The sequence below is a fragment of the Malus sylvestris genome, chromosome 7 (genome assembly GCF_916048215.2).
Source record: "Malus sylvestris chromosome 7, drMalSylv7.2, whole genome shotgun sequence".
NCBI classification, from domain to species: Eukaryota; Viridiplantae; Streptophyta; class Magnoliopsida; order Rosales; family Rosaceae; genus Malus; species Malus sylvestris.
This window is the reverse complement of record NC_062266.1, coordinates 2,706,624-2,731,744: the sequence shown is the minus strand read 5'-3', so window position 1 is coordinate 2,731,744 and position 25,121 is coordinate 2,706,624. Positions and strand designations below refer to the sequence as shown.

The 25,121-nt window shown below is 36.9% G+C and overlaps 1 protein-coding gene, 1 long non-coding RNA gene and 2 pseudogenes across 3 annotated transcripts; 2 read left to right on the top strand and 2 right to left on the bottom strand.

Annotated features, from left to right (window-relative positions):
• Nucleotides 1-773: 773 nt before the first annotated feature.
• On the bottom strand, nucleotides 774-1,459 carry LOC126628476 (uncharacterized). The gene is made up of 2 exons (XR_007625435.1): nucleotides 1,259-1,459; nucleotides 774-1,160 (listed from the first exon to the last, which is right to left on the bottom strand). It is a non-coding gene; the product is annotated as an uncharacterized LOC126628476 (long non-coding RNA).
• Nucleotides 1,460-9,768: 8,309 nt separating this feature from the next.
• Nucleotides 9,769-11,236, top strand: LOC126628465 (dirigent protein 22-like; annotated as a pseudogene).
• Nucleotides 11,237-13,112: 1,876 nt separating this feature from the next.
• On the top strand, nucleotides 13,113-13,832 carry LOC126628462 (dirigent protein 22-like; annotated as a pseudogene).
• Nucleotides 13,833-14,090: 258 nt separating this feature from the next.
• Nucleotides 14,091-16,856, bottom strand: LOC126628456 (scarecrow-like protein 3). Of its 2 annotated transcripts, none has more exons than XM_050298146.1 (2): nucleotides 16,444-16,856; nucleotides 14,091-15,763 (listed from the first exon to the last, which is right to left on the bottom strand). In XM_050298146.1, the coding sequence occupies exon 2, from the start codon at nucleotides 15,706-15,708 to the stop codon at nucleotides 14,332-14,334; it is 1,377 nt and encodes a 458-aa protein (XP_050154103.1). In that variant the 5' UTR covers nucleotides 15,709-15,763; nucleotides 16,444-16,856; the 3' UTR covers nucleotides 14,091-14,331. The 2 variants fall into 2 exon arrangements, with proteins under 2 accessions (XP_050154103.1, XP_050154104.1); XM_050298147.1 differs by lacking the exon at nucleotides 16,444-16,856 and adding an exon at nucleotides 15,972-16,409.
• Between the last annotated feature and the right edge of the window lie 8,265 nt (nucleotides 16,857-25,121).

Genomic DNA, 25,121 nt, shown 5'->3' with positions numbered 1-25,121 from the left:
CTGACGGGTTGGACAGTGTTGTTCAAAACAAGTCAGGATTTGATGATTCCCATGATCAGATTTTGAGCACTCAAACCATTTTGGATACAGGGCAGGCTATTGATAAAACAGTTTTGGTTGCTGAAATAAAAAAGCCAACAGTAGAACCCATCGAATTTCAAAAATGTCGGGGCCAATTTTATGAGTATGCTAAATTCTATAAGGGGAAGCATGAAGCGCTTAACGACAACGCAATCCTTCGTCAAGAAATTCGGCGAGTACAAAAATTGTGGGTGTTAAATACAAGGTTCAAGTCAGCTCGACGAAAACATAAGCCTATATGGGAAGGGCCCTATTTGATTACAAAAAGTCATTCAACATAGAAAGGTGGACATCAAGGATTCAACCAATGAATTCAGATGCATAATTGATAACCATCAAGTCACTCCGTACATACCGTTGCCGTATGATGCTATCAAGGAATGGTTAACTCTAAGAGAACAAGTGACGTGATCACAAACCTCATTCCAATCCGTCTAGTTATAGACGTTAACTAAAGCGCTGATTGGGAGGCAACCCATTTTTTCTAAACTCTTATTTTTATTTTATTCATTTTATTATCTACATTTTATTCTTTATCACAAAATTTAAAAAAAAAAATCCGTAAATATAAAAACACAAAAACAACAATTGTTTTTAATCAGTATCTTATTTTTGGTTTTAGTCTAATTAGATTTTTAATGTGTGTTTTTGCAGGTTGCATTTGCATTCAACATCAACATTAAAGTGCAGAATTTTAAAAAGGAATACGAACTGGAGTCTTGAGTTTCAGAAACCTACCCAAAGAAGACTCTGTACTGCTTGGAATTCCCCTTCACTCACCTTCTCTCACATTTCATTAAGAATATAATTACATACAAGTTTGGGGGTGGGGATCCAAGCAGCATAGAGAAGAACACAGTCATCAAGGCCATCCATATGCATATATTTTTGCTCAACATACATCAACGAAGACACGCAAAAAGCACAGAGGACAATTATGAGCAAACGAAAATCATATTCCTACGACACACAAATAAGAGTTGAAGGGATACATACCTATACCTTTCTTTTCCACATCAGATAGGCTCCAGACATTTAACGTTCTTTGCTATATATGTTGGGTCGGCATTCTGCAGTTCCTACACAGGGAGCACACATACATCAGCCATTCATCTTCTAATTTTCCCTAATCCAAGGTTAGACTTGAAATTGAATTTAGAGGATCAGACATTTTTACCTCTGAGTGGGTCGACACCATGATCGGAAGTTTGGGGGTAGATCTCCATTTTTGCCTTCAGAGCAATGAACAGAGAAAGAAGATTGGAGTTAGATGATGGCTCTGGTGTTAGAAATAATGGTTTTGAAGATTCTAGAGAGAGAGGAACAGCAGCTCTAAGTTAAAAATAAGGATAAGACACATGAGAGCTGATAACTGAGGTCAAATAGTGAATTGCAAGGTTTCTTGTCACGTGAAGGCTTGTACATGTGGTTTGTAAAAGGCTCAGCGCCTCATGTAGCAGGTCATGGGTTCGAATCCAGCACGCAGCACTTTTGGGTTTTTATTTTTCAGCGCTTACTTTGATGCTCTCGTGTCCCAGGTTCGAACCCAGGTGTGTCCACTTCCATTCCCTTTATTTTATTTTTCGTTTTGTATCATTTTATAGTTTGTTCTGTTTGTTTTTTTTTTTTTGTAGATTTATTTTTCGTCTTTCTATTTCTAGTTACTTAAGGTGGTTGTTTATTTTTATTTTGATGTTTTAGTCTATTTTGTTTTTCTTCTATTTTTCACACCTTGGGGATAATGTGTGATATAAGTTTGGGGGGGTGGGAAATAAGAAATTTTAGATTTTTAATTTTTGAGTCAAATAAAAATGTTCATTCTTTTTAATTTAATATCCATAGATTATTTTAAACATTAGAACAAATGGACATGGTGAATATTAATCCCACAATAGAGTATTTTTTATTTATCGTTGCTTAGGCACTAATTCATGAGTTATACTTTGAAAATTTGCACATTCACACCAACATGGTTTGTGGGGAGTGAGATTGAACTACTTATTTTTAGTCTAAGTGTATTTTAATTTAAAAAAAAAACTAATGAAAATGACTTGAAAACTTTGAGTTTTAACGATAAGGACAAAATAAAAGGGTAAAATGAATAGTACCATAATTGACTTTTTAGTGTAAAAATGTGGTTTTTCATTAAAGTGAACAGTACTGGGAGCTTTTCGTTAAAGTTCCTTTTTAATTTTTGTTCTTAGTGAAGTGAAGTTTAGTATGTGTTACAAATAAAGTAATAATTGTTCCACTCGAGGCTTCACTTAATAACCGGGCCAGTCCTGCCTGATCCGCAGTGATTCTCGCGTCAAATGGTGAAGTTTTGGCACGGGGTAGGGTAGTTAATTGGTTTCATAGCCTTTTCAGCTCGAGTTAATAAGTCCTTTGGGGTGTTCTACACCTAGTGCCCTAAAGCCTTTGTGGTTTAGAAGTCATTGACTTACAGCTCGCTACATAGGTTGGATCAAAAACTTAAGAGAACTAGCATTGCACGGCCACTACTGTTACTAGAAAAAAAAATCAAGTTATTATGTGTGAACTGTTAAATAAAGAGGACAATAGGTAGAGATTTTAATCGAGTCTCCTTAACTATGTTGGTTCACTTTACACTAAAGGAAGTTCATGAATTCCTTAGACTCTGTGGTGGGATTGGTTGGAACTTTTGGAAAGATATTCTAATTTTTAACATTTTCTATGCTTGGCAACTTGAACATGAAAATTTTGTCTTAGTTGAGTTTTGATAAAGTTTTTTAGTTTGTTAGTTTTTATTTTGTTTTCTAGTTTTGTTTTGCTTGAGGACAAGCAAAAAAGCGAAGTTTGGGGGTATTTTGATGAGCCAATATTATACTATATATTTTACCATTATCTTAGTATTAATTTATTGGTTATTTTGGTAGAATTTTGATACTTTGTTATGTATTTTCAATGTAGGATATTCGACTTCCCCTAGAGCAAAAAGTGATCAAACGAATGAATTTTGGAGTGCTTCCAATTGGAGAATGTTTGTGATTCTTTCAAGATGATTGTATCAAAATTCTAGATTTTTCTACCAAACCGTTTGACTGTGGCAATGAAATAAAAACCTAGCACGCAACTTTCCAAGATTGACATTTTTGGACGTTTTGGGTATTTTGAAGGTCAATATGGTATATTTTGAGGAAGATTACTTCTGAGGATTTGTTAGGAGCGTCTCAAGATTTAAAAAGAGACATTTTGAAACCAAATCGGAGTTGATTTGGTTGGTCAAAAGATGAATTTTCTCTGCAGTCAAAATTTCAGTTTAAATATGAAACCTTTTATTTCCTATTTATCTTATTCTATTAAGTTTCCTAGTTTTTAGAATACCTTTTCTAATAAGGATTTTATTTCGTAGTAGTATGAATAAGGTTATTTAACCATTAGAGATAAAAGAGAAGAACACATATATTTTGGAGAACGCACTACTTTGTATTTTCAAAGTGTTTTCTATTCATATTCTTAATAATATTTTGTTTTATGATTGTTAGTAACTAGTTTCGTTTGCTAGGGCGAGGCCACGAGCCTTAGCAAGAATATGTTGTCTCTTTTCAATTTACTTGTGATATTATGCATGTAGGTTTTGAATTATTAATCACCGGTTTAAATTATCTAATTGTCTTGATAATTGGCCACCGTTAAGATATTTAGAAAAGTAATTTTGTTTATACCATATTTAGGGCCTCGTATATTTGGGCCTTGGGCCTTGTATTTGGGCCTCACACTAAAGCCCATACTTTGTAAAAGAGGAGGAGCCCCTTATTCTATAAAAGGGGACTCCTCCCCTCATTCTAGGGGAGGCCTCACTCTCACTCTCAAAGGCCATTTCTGGAGCCTTACACCTTTCAACGCTCTCACTTCTAGAGCTCTCTCTCCCCCTCACTTCTCAGAGAAATATAATACAATCAGTGTGGACGTAGCCCAAACATTGGGGTGAACCACGATACATCTTGTGTCATTTACATTTCATGCAGATTCACGGTCGGATTTACGTTGTACCAAGACCATCCGGTTTTGTGCATCAACATTTGGCGCCGTCTGTGGGAATCGATACGAAAAGTTGTGTCGGTTCTCTTTCATTTTTTTCACCTCCATCGTGAATCTACAAAATTTGCAAGAACCCATAAAACCTTACTCCTAGCAAAGTGTGCCATGATTGTTGTTCCTCGGAGCGAAATATTAACAATACGGGAAGGGTATATTGGTCCAGTCCAGGAGACGAGGCGCATGCTCAGACTCAGACTCAACCTCAGGACGACGATACTGCTGTCGCTGACCTTGACGCCGACATTGGCTTCTCTTCTCTGGAGGGAATGTTACAGTGGGCTATAGACCACTCCGATCCGGTCCAATTGAAAGAGAAGGCGCGAGATGTCAAGCGATTCTCTCCCGCCGACCTAAACGACCGCTGGCTAGAGATAAAGCAGCTCATAGACAGGCTGAAAACGCATTCGAACGCGTAGCTGATGCAGATTGCGATGGACGACTTAAGTAACTCGTCGCTGTCGTTGGAAGATCGGCACCGTGCTTTGGAGGAACTGCTGGTCCAAGAAACTCGAGTTTGAGAAAGCAAAAAACGAGAGAGATGTCGAGATGACAAGTCATGCTTGCTCTCCATGCTCCCAGTGTCCCTCTTCCGCCGCATCTCAGCACCACTGCCACCAAAATGGCAGGCAGTAGAGAGAAGCCGAAAGAAGTAGTGTTTTCTCAATATCTGCTCCCAACGCCCCTCCACCACCGCTCCACACCATCTTTTAGCTCCGTTCAAGTTGCTGCTCCGTTGGATGACATCTTCTCCTCCAGCGCCTCCCTTCTTTCTCCTTCTGCAGTATACAGCGTCTCATCCTCTCCTTCTCCTGGGAAATCGAAAGCTGCTGCTCCCTAAAAAGCTAATGCGAAGCCAAAAGGCAGACGGTGGTTCTGGGCAATGGAAGCGAAGTTGTGTTCATACCAAGACTGATTAGCTTCGATCAGGCCTGGAAATGGTTCGATTACCTCAACACCCATATCGCCGGGACCCGACCCACCATTCGTGTCTTCGACCACTCCTGCCTCCAACCGAGAGATACATGTTATATAGCAAGCCCAGGACTTCCCCTATTAGTTTACAGTGGGTACCAGGCTCGTGCCTATCCATGAGATGATCATCATCCGCTTAAACAAATCTTGGAAGCAATTCATAAAGCTCTTCCTGGAAACAGTTTACCGTCAGCAGCCGTCCATGACATGCGATGACATCAACGCTGTCAGTGAGACACGTGTACGGGATCACAAAGGTGAAGCAATTCGACCCATATTACCTGCACATGCCATTGGAGCCCATTTCTGCTCAGAATCAGAAACAATGGGGTGGTGTCGAAAAGGCTGTCCAAGCAGCTGTCACTTTAAGGAATATTGCCCTTAATCATGACATACAAGCAAAGCAAAACAGCACCAAAAAGGAGATTCAACGTGGACTATTCTAAAAGGCCGCGTGTACAAATTGTCTCCATACATGAGATTTCACCCTGGAGCTCATCAGCCATAAATAAAGTATGAAGTATGGAGAGGTGGTGGAGGCTGTGATCATGAGGGATCGTGCAAAAGCGGAGATAAGATGAATGTACTTATAATTCCTTGTCTGCCATCTGCAAAAGAGAAAAGAAGATAGAAACAAAAGCAAAAGTAAAGCAGAAAAGAAAAAGAGAAAAGAAGAAGAGAGGCACATGGGGACATTGCAAAAGCAAGGAATAAACACCCCACTTGAATGATGTAATTTATTTTTATTATCTTTCGGAGACATCTGTATAAACCCCATCAGAGGGTAATATATATAAACCCCATCAAAGGGTCAAAAAAAAAAAACAAAAAAAAGAAAAAAAACAAAAAAAACAAAAAAAACAAAAAACAAAAAAAAAAAAAGAAAAAAAAAAGGAAAAGCCCAAAACAAATGGGCTGACATGTTGTGGAGGGCAAAGGCCAAATAGCACCAACCAGGTCATCAAAAGTACACCTAGTACTCCAAATTATACATGAGCACTACTCATGTCATTCATACATAAACATTCATGAGCATCACTCATGACAATCATACATAAACATTCATGACCATCATTCATGTTAACATTCATGAGCATCACTCATGACAACATCCATGAGCATCACTCATGTCAATCAACATAAACATTCATGAGCATCACTCATGTCAATCAGCTTCAAAAGCTTCATTTACAAAAGCTCCAGCTTCAAAAGCTTCATTTACAAGAGCTCTAGCTTCAAAGACTTCATTTACAGAGCTCTAGCTTCAAAAGCTTCATTTACAAAAGCTCTAGCTTTAAAAGCTTCATTTACAGAGCTCTAGCTTCAAAGCTTCACTTGCAAAGCTTCACCTACAAAGCTTCAGTGCAGGGTATACAAATACCGCCTCCAAACAACCGCCACTTCGGCCCATACATGGATTCAATTTGAAGTCTCCAGCCAACAGACTCTATTGACTGAAGACTTGGGGGACTACATTATGTACCATATATTGGGCCTCAATTGGGCCTCATGAAAAATACTTGGGGGACTCTAGCCCATTATTTATGTATTAAGGAGCGAACCCTTATTCTATAAAAGGGACTCCCTCACTTTCATTGAAGATCACCCATGATTTATGTATTGAGGAGCGATCCCTTATTCTATAAAAGGGACTCCCTCACCTTCGTTAGAGAGCATCGCCGCCAGCTGAGCAACCGCCTCGCCGTGGGCATCAACTCTAGCCCATCATTTATGTATTGAGGAGCGAGCCCTTATTTTATAAAAGGGACTCCCTCACCTTCAAACGCCACAAAGCCAAGCCAACCAAGGCAACATAAGCTACAAGCAAAGCGGCCTCACAACATGTGCTACTTCTAGTTGAGCATCATTTCAGATTGGGCACCGCCTCATATCGAGCATCAGTTACTTCGGCCCACACATGGACTGAATTTCAAGTCTCCAGCCAAAAGACTCTCTTGACTGAAGACTTGGGGAACTACTGTTTATACCATATTTAGGGCCTCGTATATTTGGGCCTTGGGCCTTGTATTTGGGCCTCACACTAAAGCCCATACTTTGTAAAAGAGGAGGAGCCCCTTATTCTATAAAAGGGGACTCCTCCCCTCATTCTAGGGGAGGCCTCACTCTCACTCTCAAAGGCCATTTCTGGAGCCTTACCCCTTTCAACGCTCTCACTTCTAGAGCTCTCTCTCCCCCTCACTTCTCAGAGAAATATAATACAATCAGTGTGGACGTAGCCCAAACATTAGGGTGAACCACGATACATCTTGTGTCATTTACATTTCATGCAGATTCACGGTCGGATTTACGTTGTACCAAGACCATCCGGTTTTGTGCATCAACAAATTTAATGCAATTTTGGCGGAGGGTTGTTCTTGAAATTGACTAAGGATTCTTGTGGTTAATATGTGTAACTTCTTAAAATGGACGACACGTCTTAAGGGTTATATGGTTTTTCAGAAGGTTTTCACAAAACTTAATGAGTCTTGCATGTTCACATTCGATCTGGACGCCACATATGGATTGCATGTTAGATATACGTTATATGTTAGAGGTTCCAAGTAGGGCATATTTTTGGAAAACCTAACCTTCAAAATATGCATGGGTAATTCATAAGTAATTGGAATAACTACATATAATTGTTAAGGTGACGGGGAAACCCTAGTGCTCAAATTTATTTTCAAAAACTCTTTTCTTTTGTTTTCTTTACTTTGCCAATTTATTTAATTGTTTTTAATTAAATTCGTTTTTACTATTTTAGGTCATAAAAACAACCTCTTCCAAACTTTGTTTTCAAATTATTAATTAAGATTTGGTATTTAAATAAATTATTCATTAAATCCCTGTGGAGAACGGCCTTGCTCGAGCTGCTATACTACGATAACCTTGTACTCTTGTAAGTATTTTGAAGTGTTTTTATCCCTACTTTTGCAAATGGTAAAATCCCTATTAAGAAATTCACAATAACCTTGTGGTCGTGGGTTCCAATTTCTTAATATGGATTTTACCACCTGCAAAAGTAGGGATAAAAACATTTAAAAATACTTACAAGAGTACAAGATTATCGTAGTATAGCAGCTCGAGCAATGTCGTTCTCCACAGGGATTTAATGAATAATTTATTTAAATACCAAATCTTAATTAATAATTTGAAAACAAAGTTTGGAAGAGCTTGATTTTATGACCTAAAATATTAAAAACGAATTTAATTAAAAATAATTAAATAAATTGGCAAAGTAAAGAAAACAAAAGAAAATAGTTTTGAAAATAAATTTGAGCACTAGGATTCCGCCGTCACCATAACAATCACACGTAGTTCTTCCAATTACTTATGAATTACCCATGCATATTTTGAAGGTTAGGTTTTCCTAAAATATGCCCTACTTGGAACCTCCAACAACGTATATCTAACATGCAACTTGTCTGTGGCGTCTAGATCTACTGTGAACATGCAAGACTCATTAAGTTTTGTGAAAACCTTCTGAAAAACCATATAACCCTTAAGATGTGTTATCCATCCTAAGAAGTTACACATATTAACCACAAGAAGCCTTAGTCAATTTCAGGGACAATCCACCGCCAAATTGCATCAATTTACTTTTCTAAATATCCTTATGGTGGTCAATCATCAAGACAATTAGATAATTTAAACCGGTGATTAATAATTCAAAACTTGCATACATAATATCACAAGTAAATTGAAAAGAGACTACATATTCTTGCTAAGGCTTGTGGCCTTACCCTAGCAAAGGAAACTAGTTACTAACAATCATAAAACAAAATATTATTAAGAATATGGATAGAAAACACCTTGAAAATACAAAGTTGTGCATTCTCCAAATTATGTGTTCTTCTCTTTTATCTCTAATGGCTAAATAGCCTTATTTATACTACTATGAAGGCTTGTGGCCTTACCCTAGCAAACGAAACTAGTTACTAACAATCATAAAACAAAATATTATTAAGAATATGGATAGAAAACACCTTGAAAATACAAAGTAGTGCATTCTCCAAATTATATGTGTTCTTCTCTTTTATCTCTAATGGCTAAATAGCCTTATTTATACTACTACGAAATAAAATCCTTATTAGAAAAGGTCTTCTAAAAACTAGGAAACATAATAGAATAAGATAACTAGGAAATAAAAGGTTTTTTTATTAAACTGAAATTTGGACTGCAGAGAAAATCCATCTTTTGACCAACCAAATCAACTCCGATTTGTCTCAAAATGTCTCTTTCAAAGCTTGAGACGTTCCTAACAAATCCTCAGAAGGAATCTTTCTCAAAATATACCATCTTGACCTTCAAAATACCCAAAACGTCTAGAAACGTCAATCTGGGAACGTTGCGCGCTGGGTCTTTATTTTATTGTCACGGTCAAACGGCTTGCTAGAAAAATCTAAAATTTTGACACAATCATCTTGAAAGATTAACGAACATCCTCCAATTAGAATCACACCAAAATTAATCCGTTTGGTCACTTTTTGCTTCAGAGGAAGTTGAATGTCCTACATTGAAAATACATAAAAAAGTATTAAAATTATACCAAAATAACCAATAAATTAATACTAAGATAAGGGTAAAATATATAGTATAATATTGACTCATCAACACCCTAAGAAAGTGGAGAGTAGAGAGTAGAGATCTAGTAATATGTCTTCATTTCTGTACTTCACTAGTCTCATCACCCTCTGCTCTATCTTGTTCTACTCCAACGAAGGAGTTCAAGTTAGGCAATTCATTACAGCCCAGCAACCAGCAAAAACGAGCCACCTTCACTTTTATTTCCATGACATTCTCAGTGGCAAAAACCCTAGTGCTATTAGAATTACTGGGCCACCAAACAGTACCCTTACCACCTTCGGTACGTAGCACCATGATTGATGATGCACTGACCGAAAAGCAAGATCCCACCTCTAAGATCGTTGGAAGAGCACAAGGGTTTTACTCAGTGGCTTCACAAGGACGTGATAAATTTGCATTCCTCATGGTCATGAATTTGGTTTTTGTCGAAGGCAAGTACAAGGGGAGTAGCATTAGGTGTGGTTTGGGAGTGAGGTGCTTAAAAAATGAAAAAAAACTGTGAGGGTTTTAGGTGTTTGGTAAACTAAAAAAAAGGGCTTATTTTGGAAGCTGATGTGAGAATAAGCTGAAGTCAAAGGAAAAGCTAAAGCAGCTATTTGCTGCTTTGGAAAACTGGTTTTTTTTCAAAGCACACGAAGCTACAATGCTCCTTTAATGAAAAGACCCACGCCGGACTTATGGGCGAAGATTGTGTCGACAGCGAGGGAGGAGATCTCGATAGCGAGGGAGGGTTCGAAGGTGGTCATGTCGACGAGGATGCCTCCGGGGCGGAATCCAGAGAGTGCGCCAGTGGTGGGGTCGAGGAGGACGGAGCGGACGTCAGATTTGGGTTGTGGGTATTCTGGGTTTGTGGGTTTTCTGTCGAAATGCTTCCTGTCCTTGCAAGGGTGCGGTTGAAGACGGTGAGGGCGCCAGCCTTGAGGGTTTTCTGGGTTGTGGGTAGAAGACTGGAAATTTTCTAATTCGAATGAAGCTCCCAGGCGTTGGGCATCCTTTAAATATCAGATTTCACCTCCCAGGCGTTGGGCATCCTTTAAATCTGACCTCGCAAACCCCAATTTGGGGATCTCCAAACCTTAGAAATGGTTTCCTCCGACGGGGGAAAAACCGATCCGAGAGAGAGACTTTGTGGGTTTTCAGGTTTTAAAAAAAAAACTTAAAAAAAAAACTCATTTTATATCCTTTTTGGTCATTTCACACAGTCACAGTTGTTTTACATAAAAATTTACCAAACACTATCAGACTGCTTTTTTTTCCAAAAGCACTTTTACAAAAAAGTTTACCAAACACTCTGTTGATTTATTTCACAGCCGCTTATTCTCACAACAGTTTTTTTTCAAAGCACAGCAATACCAAACCAGCCCTTAGCGTTATTGGGAGGAATCCGGTGATGAACGATGTGAGAGAGATGCCGATCGTTGGAGGCACAGGGCTCTTTAGGTTTGCTCGTGGCTATGTCTTAGCACATACTGTTTGGTTTGATCCTAAAACGGGACATGCCATCGTTGAGTACAATGTTTTTGTGTCTCATAACTAGAGAAATTTGTCTTGGCAAGCCCAACAACCTGGATATATTTTTCTCTGTTCCCAGAACACAAGCCGGGACCATCAAGTGTCATAGGCTCATAATAAGTGAAGAGAAGATATATTTTTCAGGATATGATGATTAGAATTGTATAAAGATAAGATTAATTACTTCCTTATCATTCAAAATGACATGGAATTTATTGGTATGAATTTTTTAGCTGAAATAAATCGCATTACAATTTGCAAACTGGTTCATACTTTATGCGTATATTTCAGTAGTTACAACTTGCATGTTTATGTGTAATTTCTTGATTCGTTTTCAATTTTTCATTAAGTTCGAGCTTGTTTCAAAGGCAAGCTTAAACGAGCCGAGCAGAATTCAAGCTTGAGAAAATCATTTGAACCGAACTTAAGCACAACTATATGAACTTTGTTCGAGCTTAAGCGGAGGTTTGGCTCAGGTCATTGACAACCATAATTTCAAGCTTAATTATACTTTACACTATTAACTTCCCAAAGATTATACAAAATAAAACCTTGCACAAATGAAAATGGAAAAAATGGCCTCTTATGTTTAGCTATTCATGATCCTTCTTCTCTTAATAGTTTAGCCTTCCGTAACAATTTTTTATGGATCATGATGTAGGGCTTTAGGTGCTCGCACTTGGCCCTCTTATTCAGTAACAACCTTTTTAATCACTTTAGATGTGTTGAATGACACCGCAAGAACAACTTTATTTATCCGACAGAAAAAAAAAAAAAACTTTATTTGAAAATTAAACTACACTAGCAAGTCCAGACAGAGGAAAGAAAAATCAAAATATAGGCAGAGTAGAATTCATAAGGTTTCGAGGACCTGCTAAAGTACTATACCTGCAAAGCCTTGTTTGTGAAGCAAGCATGCTCTGAGAGGTGTTATCATATCATCAGATGGGGCACTACTAAAATGGCACACTATTACTTCGTCTGGAATCAATCGAAATTCCACTAAGCAAAGAAAATTGGTTGTCTCTCCATATTTCACTACAATTTACTAAGCATATATAATTGCAATTACAAAACTTTAAAATATATGTTTTATATTTTAGCACCACAGAAATATATGTGCAGCAAGGTTTCTGACAAGCACATGGAAAGGGTAGCTTTGATGCTAAAAATGTCAAATTTTTGCATAGGAGTAAATAAATTGATAAATTGAAAGCTAATCCAAGCTATCAATACTCTCAAGAACGAAATGCTCGTGATTTGGCAATAATTACTGGACAATTCAATTGATTGATAACAAGAATCAAGCCAAAAAAACTCGTTGTAATGCTTAATAATGTAATACACTAAAATTTCTTTAAGCGCAGAAGAGCATTGTTATTTGGACACATAAAACCACTCATCAGAGTTCTAACAATGGTAGAACCCGCATCTTTTATACTTAACATAAATATCATTTTTCTGCTCCGCCAATCATGATGGATAGATATATCTAAAAGATAGATATATCTAAAATAGTACTATCACATGGTGTTACTATTCCACTCAAATTCAAATGTGTATTTGGTTTTGTTATATATTAATATACCCTAAAAGAGACATATTAACTAATCATATTGCCTATAGCACGTAGAAAAGTACACTACGTGACAAGTGTTCCGATTTACTTAAAAATTTCTGTTGAAGATGTCATAGAATTATATTCTTTACCCGTTCCTTTTCTATTATGTATTTGTAAATAAAAATTACGCAGCGCTCTTGTTGATGGAAAACCAAGCACGGGGTTATAATTTCTTCACCAATGCAAAGAATCCACCCTCTCTTAACTAAGGAAGAGACATCATTCCCCACTTCCATACCATTTCCATCCTATAAACAAATATCTGCAACGCTTGCAATAAAATTGAAAACTGAACGCAAAATGTCTTGTTTTGCCACTTTTGCCTGCTACTTCATCATCTTATCAACCTTCTTGACTACCATACGTGGAGCATTCTCCGACATTCTCTTTTATCCCTATCTGCAAAACGAATGGAGAAAACTACCCGCCTTCAGTTCTATTTCCACAACATCCACGACAGCAAGAACCCAACTTCCATGAAAATTGTTGAACCACCAAACAAGTCAGTTGGGGGTTTCGGAACAACTTTCACGGTAGACAATCCATTGACAAAAGGGCCAAAGGCTAGTTCAAAGCTTGTGGGGAGAGCTCAGGGCATTTCCGCTCTTGCTTCCCAACATGACCCTGGGTATTACTTATGGTCTTGAACTTTGCTTTCCTAGACGGTACGTACAATGGTAGTACCGTTAGTATTCGAGGGAGGAATCCATATATGGAAGCCATCCGGCAGATGCCTATCGTTGGAGGTAGTGGAGTTTTTCAATATGCACGGGGCTATGCATTGGCGAAGACATTCTAGATGAGCACGAAAACTGGATATGCTTTTGGCATGTTGCTGAGTACAATGTGTCTGTGTTGCACTACTGAAAGAGTAACGATATTGTATCACATCATCTCGGTGAGAGATTTGGTCAGTAAATGTACTAGAAATAGTTTTGTTGCTTTTTCTTTTATGGTTTGTGTTGCCTTCCATGAATACATGCTGTGTCGGTTTAGAATATTTTTTTTTTATACAACAGTATATTTACTCTAAGGGGTGGAGAATAAACTGGTAATGAACTTGACATTCATGAGATTCAAAACTAAGACGTCTTACTTACTGGTGAAGAAGAATATTAATAGACCGTAGTACTAAATTGATTTAAAGTATCTTGAATAGCAAGGAGTGTGATATTTCACTAATTAAAAATACCTATATGATTGACTTAAAACCCCAAATATGTTTAAAATTGAAGTATCTACAGAACAGGATTCAACCTAAAGAAAATATGCCAGAGGCACAACACCATGTTTTGATATAGATAGAGATCTAAAAAGCATACATATTAACAACGAAAGAAAAAGGAGAAAACACATTCTCCAAACCTTTCTGAGAAAGACACTATGCAGTTGGATAGGAAGAAATGCATAAAATCCTTTACACAAACAAGAAAAGGGAAATAAGAAAGAAAAAGGAGAAAAAGCACTCAATCCCCGCATGGTCGACCAACATATCATTCTTATCTCCTAGACCTCCAGCCTGAAATCGTAAAAAGAGGTCTGTCATGCCAGCAAATAAACACACATCCATTCTCTTCTTTAATCTTATACCCTTCATAGCCACGCAAGAGCCCCCTAGCCTGCAACATTCCATTGTAGCTCAAAGGCACCTTGCCAAACCCTGCCAACTCAAGTCTTAGAACCCACTTCTCAAGCTTCTCATGCCTCTCCCTGCGCTCAGTTCCTTCACATGCTATGATGTTTTTTATTTCCTCTCCGAAAAGCATCTTCTCAACCTTTTGTCGCTCCATTGGTGCTCTTGATACTGTAGACTCTAAGCAATCAAAAAGTGCTCCATAGAAGTACAATGCTTCCATGATCCTGTCCATCAATGTATGGCCATTGTGGTTTGCCTCTTGCTCGGTTATTACCATTAGTTTTGGCGAAAGGCCCCAAAGAGAAGTTAAAAAACTCCCCGTTGGTGAAGCACCTGATAGCGGGGACCAAGCAGTATCGGGGCTCAGGTTATATGCACTGATTGGATCTTTCTCCAGCCACTCTCCCAAAGTGAGTTTATTCATATGCAAGACTTTCTGCAGGTTCTTAGATGCTAATGGTGATTTCCTCCTATGATCATCATCACTTGCCAAGAACGAATGTAGCTGCAGAACGGAGCAGATTGCAAGAGCCTCTCCAGTCTTGACACGCAAACTTTCGATATCAAGGTTCTCTAACTTGCTTACTATAGCATTGAACTGAAATGGGATGTTCAGATTTCCGGCTTCTTCTGTCAGCTGAAGGAACATTTGGTCTAATACTTCTTTTTGTTCATTAATGCCCGTAATTCTCAAATGGGGAGGGCCTTCAGGTCGCGCATTCAATGTTTGAATCAAATTAATCCACTGAGCGGGCTCACATGAATGAAGATCGATAATATGAACCATCTTCTCCCCTTCCATGGCTTCCACTATGGCCTGATTTGTGACCACATACGCAACCTTTAGGAAAGGACAGAGATCAAAGAACAGCCTTTGAACAATAATTTCTTCTGAGACTGATGATATTTTCGTTGAATGAAGCGCTTTATGCAGACCGGGCCAACCTTTAAGCATCCGGTCAGCAAGTGCCTCAGTGAAATAAGCAGCTATTCTCTGCATTGAATCGCCATCAGGAGAGGCGAGCTGAGAAATCTGGTCAAGCCAAAAATTTGATTTCTCAATGCTACCAGAAGTGACATGGCTAGCACATGCGTAAAGAAGCTGGATCAGACATAAACCTCTCTCCTCAGATTTTAGCTCCCGGAGCCATGGTGAGTATGGAGATCCCATCCCAGGAGATAGCCAGGGAAAGAACTGCAGGGGTGATGAAGTTACTGGTGACCCGTCCTCTTGCGCCATTTTTTCACTTAACGACAAAAACAATCAGCTGATGCAGAAGATTAGATTGCCGGAACTGTTTTACAAAAGAAAGAATTAGGCCACAAGGAAAGCAGCTGAGGAATAAATTAATTAAAATTCGACTTCAATATTTTCTCTTTCGCATATTTGTTTTACAAATAATGAAGCACTTAGATTCGAGCTGAAATTTCCATGTATCATACCTATAATACAAACAATGGTCTAAACTACTTTAATCCATGGGGTCGAGGACTCGAACTCACCTGCCCTGACCATGTGACCTTGCTCTTTCACAAGGTTAAAAGTACCAGACCTGTAATTTCACAGACCTTACTTTGGTGTTTACGTACAGCACACAACTAAAATTAATCTTGAATCCGGGTAAATTTGATACGAATCGGGTCAACTGAACAGATGGTTTCTGAGAAACGGGAGCAAAAGAATGAAAAATTGAAAATATGAATTTGATTTTTGTTCTTGGAAATGATTCCATTGTGAACAAAACTAAAAGAACTCATTACAAGTGAGCTAAAATATTTCCTTCACTACTCAACAATGTAAGTTTTTGGGAATTTTTCGAGTTAAATGTCTACTTTTTTTCACCAACAAATCAACCAAAAAGCCCTAAACAAAATCAAATATGCCACACAGAAAAGCATAAAATAAAAAACAATTCACAACAAATGAGCAACTACATCTGTAATAAATATAAACTACGCAGAGCAAGGGAATTACCAGAAAAAGTAACTAGTTAGTTCCTCCAATAAATAACCGACCAAGTTCAAACGAAATGGAAATTCCTCACTGGGTCCAGAAAAGTTTCTGAAATGGTGGTGATTGGCTGGAGCCTCCTCCTAGCTAATCCATCAAGGGCGAGGAGTTTAAGAAAACTCAGAAGGGTTTTGTGTTTGTGATGTGAAGTTTTGTTGCAAAGTGAGTGAAATAGCAAAAAACTCTTGTTTTAAAGTGCTGTTCCATCTCTGCATTGGCGACAAACGGGGCTTCCTTTCGTCGTCATTGATTAGTTTTGTTTGTCCTTTGGCCCGTTCAGAGGAATATGGAATTTCTGAAATACAGTGCCCTCCCCCTCTCCCCCTCTCTCTAGTTCTCTCTCGATTTTATCTCTAAAATGTCTGGTGTATTACTTTGTTTCTCTCTCACTCTCACTTGAGATTAGTCACCAAGTGAAATGGATGGAAATAAGAGCTGGCCAAGTTTGGGACTATTCTCCAACACAATGCCCTTCCAAAACATGTCCTAACAAAACAAAACAACACACTTGCTTGTTGCTTAGTGGGTAATTAATAGTGGGGAGATTGCAAGGAGGAGCCTCCCAAGTGCCTCCAAATCCAAAACTTGTATTTGGATTCTTTCCAAAGGCATACACCATCCACTTGGTACTTTCTTCTTACATTAAGACAAAGGGACAAGCAAATTATTGGAAAAGCCAAAAGTAGATAGAACATGTCACTTTTGGTGGTGGTGGTGGTGGAAGTACTTGGAAGAATATCATACCCCCATTCCTTCAGTATTTCCTTTTTACCCTAACCCAATCCCATGTATGAAGTGACATCAAATTGCAACCTACACTAAGCCACCTAATCATGTATTAGTGGTATACCACATCATTGCACCTAGCCAGTCTATGCTTGAGTTTGTTGTTTGAAAAAATTTATGCAATCAATTTCACTTAAATTTTATCATGTTCATGCAGTGAAAAGTGTTTCCAAAAATACAATATAATTCATTGAACAGTCTCCAAAATAACATGGAATAATTTCATTTAGAACGTATGTGATTTCACACACTTATTTTTCTTCACGTGCACACGTCTGTTTATATCTAATCTTTAGATTGAATCAATAAAAAAAAATCTATTAATATAAATAAAAAACTATGTGAATAAGGAAAATAAAAATAAAAGAAAGAGTATGCGGATATCATTACTCAACAATGTGTCAATTTATACAATGGCTGGATGCTATTACGATTACATTGAAATGAACAATAATAAAAAGACACACACATATATAGGTTAATTTAGTGAAGGGTTGAATCCTTTTCAAAGTAACAAATTAATAATAATAAGGAGACATGCCACTTAGTACTACGGTCTAGTGGTTCTTCACTTGTAAGTGAGAGATCTTAGGTTCGATTCTTGCCAAATGTGAAGTTGAACTACATTATTTGGCAAGCCCACCGTTAAGTGAGAGATCTTAGGTTCGATTTTCCCCCACCACCTCACTATAAGTGTAGATACTATAGTTTGTTCAAAAAAATAAATAATAATAATTAATAAGGAGACACACATTTCTCTCTCTCTTTCTGTGAAAACCCTAGTTTCCGTAAGGCACCCTTTTGGTGCATGATGAAATCGGCTCCATGAAAACACTAAATTAGAAATTATTTATTAAATGTAAGGAACCATATTGTATCCTATTGAAAAATCAATATCCATTCAGTTTGTTGACCATATTTTAATTGATCAAAATTTGAATATCTAAATCATGATCAATTATTCAATATTCAATATTCGAAGAAACTTAGTGATATGTATTTTTTTCTTCTGGAGAAAACGTTTCATGATCAATTGATACGTACATAACATCAACCCCAAGGTACATTACCTAAAGCATCAAGGATTAACCATCCTAATAGGGAGATTATCTCGGCAATCCAAAATGAGAGATCCCCATAAAAAAAGGCTATGTAACAAGCAAGTCGGTGAGTAACTAAGCTAAAAATGTATTTGAACAATGCTAAACTAGGCTAAGCATGTGGATCAATTACATTGAGTGGCTAGAGCACGTGAAGTTAGGAAGGGCAGGGTTTGATTTCTCACAACATAAGTTGCCCTACTTTATTAACTAGAATTTAGGCAATTAATCTAAATTTCACAATACGAGTACATGAATATAACGACACGAGTATGAAAGCAAAAACAATTGTCCACTATGTAGAAAATCAAGTTCTCTACATATGGGTGTCCATATCTTAAGAAACTTCTGGACATATAAGCCTTTCACTTTTTATATTCTCATTCAAGAAAGATATCCTATACAAAACTAGGAAAAACTATAGCATCTGAATAATATTCTTATTTCAATCATACAACCCATTTAACTCTCAAGTCTCAAATCAAATAAGAGTACATTTTTTTAACAAACGATATTATCTATATTAAGGGGGTGAGGGAGTGAGCTCAACCTCACAATGTGCTAACAATAATGTGATTCAAATTCATCTTTGTCAAGAATCGAAACTAAGACCTCTCACTCATAAGTGAAGAGAAATAGCACTAAACCGTAGTACTAAGTGGCAATAAGAGTACATAACTCTAAAGAATAATTATTTGGTCTAGTATGTAACTCTCAAATAAGAGTACATAATTAAACTGTCAAGCCTTGTAGCGAGAGCTTGTAACTAAGCAGCGCATTAAAGTAAATGGTTGTATGGAGATATAAGTCAATTGGAGGTGAAAGATTCTTTATCACCTCATGATGAAGTCACATTAAGCACACCCCAATCCCTCAAGTTAATAGGACATACCTACCTTTGATAGGGGCATAACAAACCACAATTGTTGTTGAAATAATTAAATCTAAATTTCATATATTACATCTAAATTTCATATATTACTCATGTGGAAACTACAACATGGCAAAAAGAAAATGTGACAAACTAGTGAAGACATTTTATCTTACCTTGTTGGAAATTTTTGTTTGTAAATTTCTTTAAGCCGGATCATACTTTACAACATAAAGCTATGATATATGGTACCCTTTGCAACGAATGTTCCATGATATATACCACATATGTGGATGTGGGAGGCTAATGAGATACGAGTCAGCCAGCACTATTGCATGGCTTGTGCTAAATAAAAGTAGACAAAATGGAGCATCTGTCAGTTGTTTTTTTTTTTTTTTTCCCTAAAAAATTCCAATTCCTTTGTACTGTTGTTTGTAAATCATTTGTTTGCAATTACAGGCTGCATAGGGAAGTCAAACTGATCAAGTCTCACTGCCTAACTTTTTGTATTTTATATATTTCCCTGGATCAGCATAGAGCAAGAGTCACGAAATACAATTTGAATCCAATTTAATAATTTTCTGAATTTTTAGGGTTTTAATTTAAGTACCAAATGACTGAGAATGAAATATATAGAATTTTATGTTACATATTTCAATTATGTGATGATGATGGTGTGTGTATATATGGGGTTTAAAGTTTAAACAACGTTATTTTAAAATTAAGGTTAAGAAATTATGGTTAAGGTTATTAGAAGCCTCCATCTTTTCTTCGGGTGCCGGATATCTAGGTAGCTTTGGAGGTGGTTAGCAAGTAAATTTGGTATCTCTTTCACTTTTTTAAATTCCCTGGCTGTTTTTGGGATGGCTACATACGTAAGCCCTTTTACCAACAGTTGCACAATCTCTGAATTTTTGTGGGTCGTTCTACTATTTGGGCTATTTGGAAAGCTCGAAATAAGTTTATTTTTAGGGTCGTCCAATCTTTCATCATCTTTGCATGTATATCAATTATAGGATCGTTCATGATGGGAAGTTTATTCTTGGTTACCCTCAGGGTTTTGACCCTCGTATCATTTCTTCTATGGGGATTCAACCTATCCCACGCAAGGTGCCAACTATTCTTCTTGTCCATTGGCCTTCTCCTTGGTTCCTTTGGATTAAACTTAATATAGATGGTTTGTCTAAAGGAAATCTTGGTTCTGCTGCTTGTGGAGGAGGTTTCCGAGATTGTTATGGTCAATTTCTTGGTGGTTTCTGCCAAGGGATTGGTCATCACAACTCTTTTTTATGTGGAATTATTAGCATTTGTTATTAGTGTAGAGTTGCATATCAGTGGGGTTGACATTGTCTTTGGCTGAAAAGTGACTCTTCTAGTGTTATTTCTACTCTTCAATCACTAATTTTGATCCTCCATGGCCTATTCGTACACAATGGTCTATTTGTTTGGACCGCATTCGGAAGATGGCTTTCCATGCCTCTCACATATATCGCGAAGGAAATGTGGTTGTGGACAATTTTGCTAACATGGGCTTGTCTTCTCCAATTTTGGTATGGCTTGATTCCCCTTGGATAGCGGTTCATGCTGCTTTGTTTCAAACTATGTTGGCTTTCCTGGCTTTTGTTTCTCAAATTAATGTGCATCTTGGCATACATGTTTGTCTTACTTTTTTGTTTTTTTTCTTTCTTAACCTTGTGATGTTGCTTATTCTGTTTTGCAGATTTAGACGTTTAGGTTCGGCTTTAGAGGGGATAGGTTTCATGTCCCCCTCTTTTCCTTATATCTTTGTTGTTTTTGTTTCTAGAGGAGTAAGGTTTATGTCCCCCTTCTTTTTATGTAATTTTTTTTAATCATTTTTCTTTGTATTATGAGGGATTAGGTTTATGTCCCCCCTGACTAGTGCACCCTTTTTCGATATCAATAAAATTCCCCTCGTACCGTCGAGGTTTTCTAAAAAATAGCCTCCATTCTTTTGGGTTTTAAGTGATATTCTACACTAATCAAGGAGAGAAGGATTGGGGGAGAGTTGGGGGAGATCATTGAACCTAAGTCGGGATGAGATGAGTTAAAATGTCCTAACTACCAGGGCAATATCCACCACTTGTAGGAAACCTCCATTCTTCTTATCTATATATAAATGAGCACCCTAACTACCATGACAATACACTTGCATGAAACTTTTAATATATCTATAATACCTTTCACTAATTAGAATGTAAAAAGAAAATTTTAATTAATTGGGATAAAATAGTAGAATGACAAAATTTTGAATTAAAATAGATTAATTAAAAATTTTGAAAAATAAAATAATACCACATAGAGGGCAGTTACTATTGTTTATTTCTTGGATTTATATTAGGAAATTTTTTTGAAATGTCATATTGTTATAAATAGGTAAAAGTTAGAGAGGTAACCTTTGCTAGGGACAGGAGTGAAGCGGGTGCAATTTATCATACTATTTAGTTTCGTAACCCTAGCTGACACAAAAGGATTACAGTACAGGTAAAGAGACGAAGAGAGGGATACTGATATTATTGCTTTCACTTCTTTTCTTTTTTGTGTGTTGTGATCACACACCAAGTGCTCTTTAAATAGAGCCACACCCGTGAAAACTTACAAAGGTGAAATGACTGCTCTTTGAAAAACCTCATACAACAACAACATGGTCACTATTATGAAGTCCTCTTCACCTTTGGCTAAACACATGTGGGCATTCACTCCCACAACTTTTACAACACATATGAACTTGTACGCATTTTTCAATTTGTCATATTAGCTAAAATTTTAAGCAATTTGTCATACAAACATTTTGAAATCATTAATTTGTCATCTCTCCTTAACTCTGTTAAGTTTTCCATCCAATATAAGTCTTGTGCCTCGCATATGATTTGTGTTTAGGGTTATTTCGGTCATTCTAATACCTTACTTCCCTTTTATTAAGTTGTATTCGACAAAAAACTATAGGGTTTCTCAGGCAATGGAACAATATTTTTGATATGATAGCAATGAAATGATCATGCAATGCACTATCTTCTGGCTATTCCAAATATGTAATGACACATGAGTGGGAGTTTGCATTTTAGCATGTGACGAAGACGTAATTTCATATAGGCTATATAAATGAGAAACAGGTTGACATTTTGTGACCTAAATGGAGTAGTAGGTGCATATGCCCTAAAGGAAAAATAAAAAATTTAAGTGTTTGTACTAAAGAAAAGTAAAAAAACTGGTGAAAATATATTAAAATGATCTAAATAACCCTACCTATAGACAAATCATGTGTGAGACACATAACTTATATTGGATGAAAAACTTATTGGAGTTAGGGTGAGATGACAAATTAATGATTTTATAAAGTTGGTATGACAAATTGCTTAAAATTTTAATTTATATGACAAATTGAAAAATATGACAAGTTCATATGACATTTTAAATTTTTTTCCTTATAATAATTATAAAATCAATATTTTAAATAAAATAAAAAAATATAAATTATCACATGCGTTAGTGCATGGCAAGAGGCTGAATGTTAGGCTTTACCCTTTGGCTTGTACACTATTTCTAGCTTTTAGGGACAAATTCCATTTGACCATGACTTTTGATTGCAATCGGTATATGAGGTTCTAAAAGAAAGTTAAATAAAGAATGTCTAGCAAAGTATGCAAAAATCCCTAGGAACAATGAAAAAAAAGATATCTTGGTACGAAAACTATAGGGGGTTGTATTAGCGAGATCCAACAGTGAACAACTGCTCAAAAGAAAAACTACCTGAAAGGAGATACGAGGCCATCGAAACCAAACCCTGACTCCGATTACTTTACTCTAGGGTGGACATTTCGATTTTACGATTTTGCGAACAAAAAAAAACGTCAATTCACATTTACGTATGGATTTGAATTTTATTTTGATATTAGATACTTTTTATAAATGTCAACTAAGTATCGTAAGTAAATTGTTCCCGGTTGTTCAATCATTTGATTATCAGAATCATTCTTTGATGAATGATATAAAAGTGGTGACCAACAAACGTTTTCACTTTCAAAGACAATTTAGTCATATTCACTAACAATTGGAATTGTCACCCTTTTCTTATCCTTTTTTTTTTTTTTTGTTTTTTTTTTTGTCAAATATCTTGGTTTTCTTTCTTTCTTTTCTAATTTTGTATTTTTCTTAGGAGGCAAGCAAACCCGTAAGAAGTATACTTCAAAGCTTCACTGAAAACAAAGAAAGAAGACATGTCGGTCTTAACAATGATAATCAATATTTTACGCTTTTTTAGTTTTTATCCTTTTGACAAAGCCGTGAGTGCGTCTTAAACCGACTACATATCGGTCTTAACAATGCTAATGGTCCTGTTTAGCAGGGCCAAAAATAGACCATGTGGCCAACCATTGTCAATTAAAGGGACTTTTCATAGATAATTACGTTGTACCAAGACTGTATGCCCTCTAAGTTTCAGTTAGACTTGCAATGCATTGGAATTTGGGGTAAAAACAAAAACAAGAGGACCTTACAATTTTGGTTTCTCCTTATTCTTGGCTGTTTTCATTTTTTTGAGTTAAAACTAGGGGTGCAACTCGGGCGGGTTAGAAGGTCAATTCAATCCTAACCTAATTTTTACAATTTGGGCTCGGGTTGGGTTTCATTCAGGTTCATTTGGGCTCGGATTTAATTAGGTTAGGGTTTACTTGGGTTGGCTCGGGTTGCCCAACTTTTTCAAGTTTGATCTTGTGATAACTTAGTTCACAAGAATTCCTAAAAAAATTAAGCCAAGTAGCATCAAAGCTAGCTAATTTTAATTTCATAAATCAATCTACTATAAAGCTTTAGGATATAGAGACTACGAATATAGGCTGACTAATCAAAGCCTCTTATTCCCTAAAAGCTTAAGTAATTATAAAAGGTAATTTATTAAAAAAATATTATAAAGGGTGTTGGTTTTTGGACTTGGCTCACTTGGGTGTAGTATGCGTATTAATTGATACGTGTTACACTTTGGTTAGATTGGATTTGGTTAGTTGTGTCGGGTTGGGTTGGGGTTGGACAGGCAAATAATCAATCCAACTCAACCCAATCAATGAACGAGTTGAAATTTAGGTTGGGTTTGGACGGGATATAACTAAAAAAACCTACTTGTACAAGTTTAAAATTGGGTTAGATATGAGTAGGTTCGGATTAGCCCAACCCAAATTGCACCCCTAGTTAAAACTTAACTTGATTTGCTTCTTAAGTTGTTTTTCATGACCCGTTTTATTTTCAGCTCGTTACCGTTAAATTACGAAACCGCCTATAGTCCTAATGTTGGTCATTGTGAAAGAGCTGAATTGGGTCAGCTTTGAGTACAAACTCTCGACTTTTGCTTCCATCTCTATTTCTCTCTCTCATAAGCCTCGCTCTCAACCATTTCACCTCTCCTCTCTCTCGTAACCTGTAAGATACACATCTCGCTTTTGATTGCCACCTCGTATTTGATTATATATACAGACACACAACAAGTAACAATATCTCCTACTTAACCAAATGATACTTTCACCTGGACCATTCCAATATCATATATATGAGCTATGAGCATCATCAGTCGTTATTCTGATCATAGCCAACTTTTTCAATCGAATCATTACATTGACATCCATTTTTAATCCGCGCGTCATGGTCGTTATATGATAACATTGACGTTACATGTTGTAATTACCGTGTAAACATCAACAGAAATGAAAATAGGCCATCGGTTACCGGCAGCTGCATGTAACCTGTAAACAGGTCGGGTTTATTGGGTTTGGGTCGGGTTCAACCCTACCCGTTAAGTTAATAGATCATCCGAACCCAACCCTTTAAGCTAACGGATCACCCGAACCCGACCCGTTAACTTAATGGATCATCCGTTT

Bases quoted from the DNA above. Each gene is read 5' to 3' on its own strand.
- LOC126628456 (XM_050298146.1), bottom strand. From the start codon at position 15,708: ATGGCGCAAGAGGACGGGTCACCAGTAACTTCATCACCCCTGCAGTTC.